General features: G+C 42.6%; 1 gene segment (V, D, J or C); it reads left to right on the forward strand.

Moving 5' to 3' along the window:
• The first annotated feature begins 4,492 nt into the window (after window positions 1-4,492).
• On the forward strand, window positions 4,493-7,214 carry LOC100939116 (immunoglobulin kappa variable 2-28-like). The segment is given in 3 exon segments: window positions 4,493-4,541; window positions 4,916-5,219; window positions 7,154-7,214. Coding segments are annotated over 3 exon segments (414 nt in total).
• Window positions 7,215-12,318: the final 5,104 nt, after the last annotated feature.

The raw sequence follows: 12,318 nt of genomic DNA on the forward strand, positions 1-12,318 counted from the left end.
CTTAATAGTGGTCAGAATAACAGCTCAACAATGGAAAAACCTTATAAACACCCAGGGAAGCTGTGGTTTTTTGGAGACCTTATTTCAGGGGCAGAGGTCCCTTTCTTTAAGGATCAGAACTGAGAAGGGATCTTAGAGGGAATAAAGAATGTAAAGAACACAGAATGCTTAGGGATGCAACAAAATCACTGCCTCACTTTGTGCAATTTGATGGGGGTGAGACGGGCCCCACAGAAAGATGAACATGCATGGAGGAAAAGCATCCCTGGAAGCACAGGACTCCACTAGCTAATCTCATAGCTCAGTGTATACTTTATATCATTTTTTTTTCTGTTTTTTGTCTAGGAAAGAGGAAAATCAATTGAAACATTTGGAAACAGGCTCAGATTAGGCTGATCAAGAACAGGGTCTGAAGATTCAGAAAGGTCAAATATGTAAATATCCCTGTGTCTCTCAGTGTTTAGAGAGATTCTCAGAAGCAGAAGATACCTATCCACAGAGCCCTCATTCCCTGTGTTCTCTGTGTACCTGGATATTTATCCATGAATCTGTGCTCCAGTCAGTCACAATTTTCAGTCGATGAGATAATGCAGACAACTTCAATCTCATGTGCCCTGGAAGCCAGAAATCCTGTGCAGAGGACCTGCAGCTTCACAAAGTGAAGCTCCCTCTGTTCCCTCTGTGGGTGGCTTGGTCTCAGTTCTCAACCAAGGGCAAACTTTCAACTTTAATAAAAAACAAAAAAGCCTCCACTGAGGTCCAGGTGGGGAAAAGGCTGCAGCATGTCTTCAATCTCATCCATAGCAGTGTGGATTTTGTCTATCTGCACGAATACAGTCTTTAGAACAAAGTATACAGAATGAGCAACAATGATGTATAAATGAGCCAAAGGTGTCTTGTGTGAACTGCCCGTATGTTGTTTGTTTCTAAACTGCAGGCTTATTTCTCTATGGTCTGTGCCAGACTCAAACTTTACAATCCAATCATTTCAAAAACAGCCCCCAAAAGCAGATTTTTTGCCATGTAGAGAATGCTTACATTATATATCTCAGAGAAACTCACCCACATCTGCTAGCAATAGGTAAGCCCCACGTTATGAAAACCCCAGACTAATATTTCCCTCTGGATCTCTCTGACCTAGAGACTCCCTACTGTGCTGCTGTATTTGGAAAAGCTGAGTGTTGGGAGAAGCTGAGGCAGGGCTTGCATTTTTGACATAATGTAAAAGAGTCTTGGAACGTGGCTGGGATCCAGGGTCTAAAACCCCTTGTGGCATTTGGAACACCAAGCTCTGTGCTATAAAGGGTGGAAGGCTACCCTGACACACCGTAATCTAAGCCCAGGGCATAAAATCCCTCGTGACTTGGATAGAATCCAGGGCTCCTGGCTCTGGAATGTGTCTAGACTTGCTGGCTCCTTGCTCCTTGCTCTCCCAGGATTGATTGTATCTTGAGTTAAAAGAACCTGCTCTCCATTATCTCAAGTAGCAGAGCAAATGCTAAACCATTACAGCTATAAATCTTGTGCTTAATGCAACGCGCCCTTTTGACCTCCACATTCTCACCACCTGTTTCTTCGTTGGATTACCAATAAATAGCACTGGGCTCCCAGAGCTCAGGGCCTTCACAGCCTCCATGATCACGACGGCCCCCTGGTCCCACCTTACTTCTCAAACTGTCTTTTCTCAATCCTTTGACTCCACCAGACTTGGTCATCCCCATGACCTGGTGTTGGATCTGATCACCCCAATACTGCTGTGTGACAACACCTAGACACATAAGCCCCTTATACAGCAAATTTCTTCCTCCTCCCCTTCTGAATAACAACCTTGGCCCCTTGGCCTATAGACAGACTCCTGGTCTCAGGAACTTCCGGCAAACCTGTCAAAGCTTCACCCAATAAAAGTTGTGTGTGCTACTGCCCCCCTGTGGACATCTCTTTTTCTTTGCCCAGGCTCCAAAGTCCTCAAATGATCTACAAACAACAGGATCACACTGTCCATCCAACCCCACAAACACTGACTTCCAAAGACACAAACACTTCCATTTCCAAGACTATCTTCCCATGTCATACAAGTAATACACTTACTTCCAATTTTATGGGCTCCGATCTCACAGCATCAGGCAAAGGAGACACAATTACAGTAAGACCCAACTGTATCAGTCCTTCCTCATTCAGGTGACCATGGTTCAGATTAGAGACGCACAGAGGCCTGTTCCCCACCTGGATCAAATGGAGACTGTTCTTACACCTTCTTACTTGTGTCCACTGTGGAGCAACCAGCTTCATCCGTTGTTATCAAAGCCTTGGCATAATGTGTTAATGTTTGGGAGACAGAGATTTCTATTTGGAATTAGAAATATTATTATTTAAGTATATAGATAGTATAGGGTAGTTTCAAAGCTTTTTTTTTGCACCAAATAATTTTTATAAGATTTTACATTTTCTGAATACATAAGGTCAACAGGTTCTGAAGTAAATTACCAAATACAATGGCAGACTCCTTAAAGCTTTGTTGTTAATTTTCACGGGGAATAGCAGTACTCTCTGAAATTCAAAAATATTAAAGAATATTTTGTAAAAATAATATATTCTTGAATTGGCTTGCAAAAGAAAGCATGACAGATTTTTTATCATTTGTCATTTTCTCTCAATTCAAGCATCCATATTAGATAGTAGATAGAACTGATCTTTCATTTAACATACTTTCACAGTAATCCTTTCAAACCAGACATAATGCATTCAATAGTGTTCTTTTTTGTTAGTATGTTAGGTTTAGTTTGCATTTATTATTTTTTCTTTTCACCTACCAATATTTCTGACTCCTTTCACTAGCATGATTAATTAGGAGTCTGAAATTTTCAAGACTAAGAACCTGCATTGAATTCGTCAGCATCATAGGATAAAAAAGTTAAATACACAAAACTTACAAAATTAAATAAAAGAAAATAAATATTTTAAAGACTGAAATATAAGACTTTTACTGTACTCCTACCTCCTCATGATAATTTGTGGTCATCAACTCAGAATATTAACATGGAGTTCAACATTTAAGATCATTTTTACTCAATTACTTTTTCCAATCTTGTTAAAAAGTCTTATTTTGGTAGATTTCCCAGAAGATATGCAGACCAAGCTTTCTTGTGGGATCATACTTAGAACTGCATTTGTTTGTGTTTTTTACCAAGTAAGCATGACTTTGGGTTAAATTACCCGAGATTACACAGTACTGCAATCTATTACATCGGCTCTCCCCAGATGTTTTTTCTCCAGGACAGTGAGTGTCCTTGTGAAGGGATCTGATGTAGGCAAGATCTTTCAGGAGCTGTTCAACTCAGTCTTGAGCATATCATTGACAAACAAATAGTTGGATTGTTTCCCTGTTTTCATGATCAGCTGTGTGGTAGATTGATATTTCTGAGCTGTGATCATCTTTATATGAAAGCTCAGGAAAATGCCAGTCATGGGTAATGGTGACCCTGAGACAGTAAAGCTGCGGATCCAGTTTGTGCTCTTCTTACACAGAGAATTTCCACTCAAATTGTGAACTCATGACTGTGGCTGCACCACTTACAGGCCCAGGGGACACTCAGGTCTCACTCGGAGTTGACAAGAAACTGAAAGTCCTGATAGGACCTCATTCCCCATGATGAGGAAGACTGTGAGAAGATCTTTTGTTAACACCATTCAGAAAAACATAGTGCAAAGTTAGTTTTTTTCATTCTATATAATTATCCTAGAAAAGTCTTCCCTTAATTAATCCTTCCGGTTAATCTGGCATATGTGAGATGATTATGATGGGATATATACCAGATTGAACAATTGGTCACCAGGAATTTTATATTCACTGCCTGAGGAATAAATTGTTCCCCACTTTCCTCTTAACTACACTGGGCTCTTGAATCTAAATATAGAGACCCACATTATTTTCCCTATGAGGCCCTTGGACAGAGCGTTCTTATGGGGCTCACTCACCAGGTGCCAGGGGAGTGTAGATTCCAACACTTGCTATGAATATTCTTGAACAGTTATCCTGGAAACCGCAGATACCAGACCACTCTTGAACTGGCTCAAGACTATGTTTTATTTGTAGGCTTTCTGCTCATCAGTGCTTGTAGGAAAGGGTAACGTTTCCTTTTTTAGATTAGCTGGGAGGGAGCCAAGAAGAATGGCATTCACCCATGTTCATTCTAGACATATCTCTACATTGTTAGGGTTGTTATGCTTTCCTAGAGTTGCATATCCTATACAATGGGACCTACCCAAGATCCAAACTGTCACAGTCAAATCCTTCCTCCCATTTTATATCGCATTGTTCACAAGAGAGACATATCCCCTGCCCCCTGCCCCATTGACTCTTTCCACACCACTGCATGCATGAGGGGATTTGCATATTGTCCCCTAGGGAGGACCTTCCCTTGTGAGTCTGAGATAAAAGCTCAGCTCTAACCATGCCTTGACTGATCAGGACTCTTCAGTTCACCTTCTCACAATGAGGCTCCCTGCTCAGCTCCTGGGGTTGCTAATGCTCTGGGTCTCTGGTAAGAAAAGAAGGAGATGAGGAAGGAGAATAGGGTGGGAGGGTGAGCGCTAGGGATCCACAGCATCCTATGATCCCATGTTTAGTCTAACCCTGCATTAGAGGAGTATGATCTGTGCTGTAGAAAAGGGAACTTGATATTTTGCTCTGTGAATAATTAGAAGCCTCATAAAAAATATGACGTCTGGTGCTCTGATTAAGATCTTCAAAATATAAAAGTCTCTTATACTTTACAAAAATTGAATTCATTTTAGAATGTGTATTTTTATGGCATAAATCAGTATTTTTAAGAATTAAGTTTAAATAAATGACATAAGATAAATTATGAAAATTGCTTATTAGGTTTGTACATAACCCTGCAATTCATTATTTCAGGATCCAGTGGGGATATTGTGATGACTCAGTCTCCACTCTCCCTGCCCGTCACCCCTGGAGAGCCGGCCTCCATCTCCTGCAGGTCTAGTCAGAGCCTCCTGCATAGTAATAGATACAACTATTTGAATTGGTACCTGCAGAAGCCAGGCCAGTCTCCACAGCTCCTGATCTATTTGGGTTCTAATCGGGCCTCCAGGGTCCCTGACAGGTTCAGTGGCAGTGGATCAGGCACAGATTTTACACTGAAAATCAGCAGAGTGGAGGCTGAGGATGTTGGGGTTTATTACTGCATGCAAACTCTACAAACTCCTCCCACAGTGGTACAACCCCTAACAGAAACCTCCCTCCTGGGGTTGCCCAGTTGCTCACATGTGCTGCTTGTCTGGAGAGCAGCTCAGCAGGGTCTCTGAGTCTGCCGAAGAGGAGGCTGTTGGAGACCTCAGGGCAGAGGTTGCTGCTGAGGACTCTGGCTCATGATAGCCTCAGCTGTACTTTAGTCCCACATGTTAAGGCCCCATTAGGTGAAAAATAAATGATTCCAAAAACTGAAATGAAATACCAAGGAGAATCAGAGTACAATTAAGGCTGTTACAAAGAAGCCTCAAAATATGGTGGACTAAATGTGACATGGTTTCTGTGTCTGTTGCCTGGCAGTGCAGAGGCAGGTGGGTGGCTTTGGTGGTGTCGGTGGCTCTTCTCCATGAGGTCACTGAGATGGGCAGGAGACACGACCACCCTCAGACACAGCCTTCCTCCTTCCTCAGAGTCACTTGCCCCGACACCCATCCTCGGCAACATGAAGTGGAACAAGTAGAGAGAAAGCTGTTTTCTTCTAAGACCAAAGAAATCTAGAGTTTCCCATCAGGGATAAATGTTCTTTTACTTTAAGCACACATTGGAGAAATTTTCCATTGAGTGGATCTGCTGATAAACCCACTTTGTTTTGTTTGTTTGTTTTGTTGTGTTGTGTTTTGAGATGGAGTCTCTCTCTGTCACCCAGGCTAGAGTGCAGTGACATGATCTCGGCTCACTGCAAACTGCCTCCTGGGTTCAAGAGATTCTCATGCCTCAGCCTTCCGAGCAGCTGGGATTACAGGCACCCCCCACCATTCCAGGCTAATTTTTGTATTTTTGGTAGAGACAGGGTTTCACCATGTTGGCCAGGGTGGTGTCAAACTCCTGATCTGAAGCGATCTGCCTGCCTTAGCCTCCCAAAGTGCTGGGATTACAGGCATGAGCCACTGCACCTGGCAGTTGTTTGCTTTTATACGATAATGTAAAATTATTTTGGAAAATTATTTTTTGAGTATATAGTTATGTTTGTGGCAGCCTATTTGAATTTATCATTTGATAATTTCTACTAAAATGTCTTTGTTATAAAAGTCATATGACTTTAATTGTCCTTTTCTGAAAAGAATATGGTTTTTTATCCTCTCAGGCTCCTTTTAGGATATTCCATTAATCTCATTTTTACACAATATATTAATTTTAGTTTATTATTTATGATAAATTTATTAAGTAATTTTCACTATCACAAAATTAAAAATCCCATAAATTGCTATGTCAATAACCTGTCTCTGGGTGCAAACACACTCCACAATAAACAATAAAGAACACCAAGGTCTTAGAAACACTGGGAAAATAAGAGTGATAGTGTCCCATTATCAACGGGAAGTCTCTAAAGCTAGAATGGTGTCTCATGTGTGACTTGGGACATCTAGGATGAGCTGCCAGTGTGCTGAGTTGTGGGGAAACTGCTCTGTGCTCGGAGGCTGAAAGCATATCCTTTCCCTCCCTACTGCCTTACCTGTGTCCACCTGCTGTGGTCTAAATTGTGTTCCCACATTCATGTTGAAGGTCTAATCTCCAACATGGCTGTATGAGATAGGACCTATAAGAATATAATGGAGGTTATAAGGGTGGGACCCTGATCCAGTAGAATTAGTGGTTCTCATAAGATCCAGAGATCTCTCTTTTTCCTCTCTCTCTAACTCCCACACTCGTATGGAAAGACCATGTGAAAGCATGGTGAGAAGGTAGCATCTACAAACCAGGAAGAATGTCTTTACCAGAAAGTGAACCCTGCTGGGCCTTGATGTTGGACTTTCCAGCTATCAGAAATGTGAAAATAAATGTCTATGGTTCAAGCCACCCACCCAGAGTATTTTGGTGTTGTGGTGAAAGAAGACTCATTCACTATCCCTACCCTCTCTGAGCAGGATCAGCATCAAGAAGTATCTCATGGACGTGGGGACCCAGCTTTGCTCCTATTCCTCCTGCTGTTCTGACTCTCTCTTGAGGAAGAAGGGAGGGTTCAGGCTTCATCTTCAGTTTGTTTGCAATAAACAGGAATGTTTCCTTGACTGTTAATTAGCCTGTTTTATTTTCTGAATAGAATTTAACCAAACTGAACAAACTATGTGCTTGGTATTAATATTTGGGGTGTTCATGTTTATTCCACATTTAGATGGACAGTCTCTAGCCCCTCTTCCTGTGTACTAGTAGAGAGGGTCACTGTCACCTGCAGGGCCAGCCATAGTCTCAACAGTGTTCTAGCCTGGCACCAGCAGAAACCACGGCTGGCTCTGAGCTTCTGCTGGCTCCTACTGCCCACTCTACACAATGCCTGTTGGGTCAGGGGTGATGGTCTTGGACAGAGTTCACTCAGGCCATCAGCAGCTGAGCTGCCTTCATGGCATCACATTTTGTGAACAGGATGTCAGCAGCCACGTGAGCCATGATAGCTGGGCAGACAGATCCCACATCACTCTAGTCAGAGGAGAAGCTGCCAATTGCCAAGTGGAAGGGTTTTGTCCTGTGACCCTGTGACTACTCAGCCACTGAGTCACATGTGCTGCTGTGTCTGAGAAGAGCCCCCAGGGGAGGAACTGTCTACTCGGAGATCTGGCAACAAAACTTCTCTCCACTCAGGGCCCAGACCCACTACCCATCTCCCAGCCACCTGCTGATTGCATTCCCCACACCCCCCTTGGGTCTTGGGGTCTCTCTGTCCTGCTCAACAGGGACATGGGGAAGGGTCCTGAGCTTCCTGACCCTCAGGAAGTCAGGAGGGATCATGTTTATGGTGTGCTATTGCTGGTTTTAAATGTTCATGCTCAATTTATCAAATTTGAAATCATACCTTATACCAACAGTTATATCTATTTCTATATAAGTACACATATTATGTAGATGTATAATATAGATGCATATTATATACAGATACATCAATAATTTATATCCACAATATTATATATATTTAATTTAAAAGTTTACATAGTATGTCCATATATTTATTATTTTTGCAGCATGTGTTCCTTTTATTTCTAAGCAGAACAGAAGCTCCCTGAGTAAAGTCTGTGGACGTTTGTTGACTCTCCCTCTTTGGCTCCAACAGGGTCCTGGTGATTCAGGACCAGTGAGTACACAGCTGAGGACACCCAGCCCCAGGAGCCCAGGCCCAGCCCTAAGGCTCTGGTCTCAGAGACTTTCATCCTGACCTCGGGCTCTGGGCTTGGTGTGGCACCCGTGGGTGTGTGAGCAGTTTCCTTCTCTGAAGCCCCATTCCATGCAGCCTTGTGGATAGCACCTGTGGTTCCCCCCAGGTCCTCAGCCCCATGGTTCAGGAGAGAAGCTGCTACTGCCACAGACCAGGGCCAGTGCCCGGCAGCTTGGGTAATGCAAACCTTAGCCCTGGACTGAGGACCCTATGCCAAATATCTCCCCCATTTATTCCAGTACCTCAAAGTCTGTCCTGGTCTTATTGCACAGGCCACATTTCCTTAACTAGTGAAGCCAGCATTGTCAGCTGAAAAATTAGAAATTTGACTTCATTGTCATCCTCAGGATCTGGCCCACTCCAATCCCACCAGATAAAGAGGCCCTTGAACTTTCTCTTTCCCATGCAACTTAACTTAGACACAGTGAAATATAAACATTGCAAAACTCTTGGCACCCTCACAGCAGCCATCACCTCTCCTTGGGTGTATAAGGGACCAGCTTCGTCCTGCTGCACATGGCAAAGACAATGAACAGGAGCAGGGAGTGGGGCACATGAGCTCCACAATGAGATGTCACAGGTGAGCAGTGCTTCAGGGAAGGACTTTGATCCCTCAAAAAGGCATAGAAGGTGAAGAGCTTTGTCCTGCATTTTTTTTTCCTGGAACAGGTATACTTGCACATTGATACTTGGAGGCACTGCAGCACTCTTAGGATCATGAGGCATTGAACCCAAGACTGAAAAACCGAAGTGCAAAGCAGAAATGTAGCAAAAACCGGGGTCCTTTCTGCTGTCACCAAGTTGCTGCACCAACCCCAAATGTTCCAAACTTCAGACTTCGTATCTCTGCTTCAGCTATTGCTATGATTTTTTGCAATTGCTTCTAAAATTATTTTAACTTATCCAGAAAAAATACTCAAGGGAAAGAGACTGGCTGGGTTTTTATTTGTGTTTATGGGAGTCTAAGGCACAAAAAAACATGAAATCATAAAGAGTGATGTCTTCTCCTAAAGTCTTTGTCATTCTATGCCCATGGTTAGAGAAATCCAAACCACTTTGAAGAATGTATAAATTCTGCTCTCTTCTTGTCTCCATTTCTCTTTTTATATCTTAAGCATAAAACAGCTGCTTGTTCTTCTTAATGTCTTCATCCTTCAAGATCATAAAAACAGAATCATGGTTAAGAAACAGGAAAAAAAAGTTGGAGAAAACATGAAATCTACGGCTTATAAGCATTTCCTCAACACTAACGTGGTGTTTGCAGGTTTCCCCTCCTTCTCAGTTGTTTTTGCTGGGAAGATGCTGACTGCTCCAGCCAGATTCCTGTCAGAGGCTGTGTTTGGAGGGTTTAAAAGAAAAGCTTCCAGGGGCTTAGTGCTGAATTCCAAAGAGGATAGCCAGAGAGTGGGTCTGGATTCCCAGCATGGAGGATGCCAGATTGAGTCTTGGGAAAGGCTATGGACATACTGGATCCCAGGCAGAGACTTATAACAGGGAGAAAGCCTCCACAGAAAATCCCTGCTAGGGCAATGTCTAGTACAGCCATGAAAGTGAGGCAGCCTGGGAGACCACAGCATTGTAGGGCCAGCAGCATGCAACTGCAGCCTGGGAAAGATGCAGGCACAAGACTCCAACCCATGAAGACTTCTGGGTGAAGTCAGCCCAGTAAAACCATAGAGGTGGGGCTGCCTGAGGCATTGGTAAACCAACTCCCACCCCAGATGGCCCCAGACATGAGACTTGAAGTCAAAGATTATTCTCTACCTTTAAGACTTAATGTTGTTTTTCCTGTTGGGTTTTGGGCTTACTTAGGACCAGTTAACCCTTTCTTTTTATCTATCTCTCTTTTTTAGAATGAGAATGTTTATCTTATGCCCGCCCCACCATTGTACAGTTGTCCCTCCGTTTCCATGGAGAATTGGTTCCAGGGTCCTCCACAAATACCATAATTTGTGGACATTTAAGTCCTGCAGTCAGCTCCGAAGAACCTGCAAATACAAAAAGTATGCCCTCTGCATCTGTGGATTCTGCATCTGCTGAATACTCTATTTTCGATCCATGGTTGTTGAATCTGTGGATGTGGAACCCCTGGGTAGGGAGGGCTAATTGTATTTTGGAAGCATGTAACTTGATAATTCACAGGCTTATAGCTGGAATTAATTTGCCTGGGATAAATAGTGTCTCGAATCTCACCCATATGTGATTCAGATGAGGCTCTGGACTTTGGACTTTTGAGTTGATGCTGGACCAGATTGAGACTTTAGGTGCTACTGGGATAAAATGAATGTATTTTTCATGTGAAAAGGACATGAACTGGAGAGAGTAGGGTGGAATGCTGTGATTCAAATGTATCCTCCTCAGTTCATTTTTTAGAAATTTACTCCCCAGTGCAGCCACGTTGAGAAGTGGAAACTTTAAGAGGTAATTAGGTCACTAGAGCTTTGCCCTCATGAAAGGTTAATGTCATCATGATGGGGGTGAGTTTGTTATAGTGAGAGTGGGTTACTTATAAAAACAAGTTTGACCCCTTCTTGCTCTTGCTCACTCTGTCTTGCCTTTCCAACATGGAGATGCAGCCAGAAGGACCTTGCCAGATACCTGCACCTTGGTATTGGACTTTCCCACCTCCAGAACTGTGAGAAATAGATTTCTAACTTAAAAGATAAATTACCCAGTTTCAAGTAGTCTGTTATAACAGCACAGACTGAAACAAATATGTTACTATTCTTATTTATTTTCAGAGTCAACATTCTCGTATTTTGTCCAAGGGGAGCCCCATTCAAGCTAGTTCCTAATACCTTTTTCTCTTACCCCATCATTTTCTGAGCACTTCCTTAGTTTCTGACACAAGAAGTGCAGGCTCATCTTATATTTTTTCTGCTCTAAACCTGCGATCAGATATTTTTCCAGTAATTATTCTCTTTAATAGAGATTGATATTCAATAAAACAAGATTTGAGCACTCAAGGTGTTTATTGAGACTTGTGTGTTACTGCTTCTAGGAAAAATTACCTATCTGCATATGTTTTAATCTATATCCATATAAAACTATCCAAAAATTAGTGAATCTACATTAATGTCTCTAATTACAATCCAAATCTACAGTTTCTCCTTTTTTATATTTGTAACTTTTTTTCCAAACTGAGAATCTTGGCTGTAACTATTCATACCATATTTACTTAAATGATCAAACATTTTGTGTGACGCCAATCTCCCACTGTCCTTGTCACCTAAACTTTCCTTGCAGACAACTTCCCTCTTATGCCTCACACACCTTCATTAGTCTTGATACTACATGCCAGTCCACCATGAACTTTGAATCCCTGCATAGCTGCCCTTTCCCCCCTAGGCTCTGACATCAGCAACAGTGGCCTCCACCCTTGTGACTGTCCTGCTCATTCTCATCCAGCTGTGATGTCCTGCATAAGTGGGAGGAGGGGTCTTGCATCCTGCACACCCAGGTAGGGATACTTGTCTCTGCTAACTATAGCTTCAAAGCCCAGGTGGGCTTTCCTCTACACCCCACAACACGGGTACACTTTCTATATTGTGTAGGCTCAGTATCCCATACAATTCCCTGGCTTTTTGTTGCATAGTTTTCTTTCTGAACCTGCTCGGGTCAAGTGCCCTAAACCCAGTCATTAAGAACTGTTTTCTCTTAGGAGCTGGAAGAGATTGGTGATTTGGAAATGTGCAGGTATAAGAAACAGAGTAGACACAGGGATAGAGGGTGACAACTTGGTTTAGAGGACACCTCAGCTTCTGAAGGGGAATGGCTTGGATAAGAGAAATAAAAGGCATAAATAAAATTCAGGGAGCACAGGGAAATACCTAGCATGAGACTCTAGGATGGCATACAGAGCTAGAATATAGCTGAGAACTTTCAGAAGTAAAGGGAGAAAATT

The sequence above is a fragment of the Pongo abelii genome, chromosome 12, assembly GCF_028885655.2.
Source record: "Pongo abelii isolate AG06213 chromosome 12, NHGRI_mPonAbe1-v2.0_pri, whole genome shotgun sequence".
Taxonomy (NCBI): domain Eukaryota; kingdom Metazoa; phylum Chordata; class Mammalia; order Primates; family Hominidae; genus Pongo; species Pongo abelii.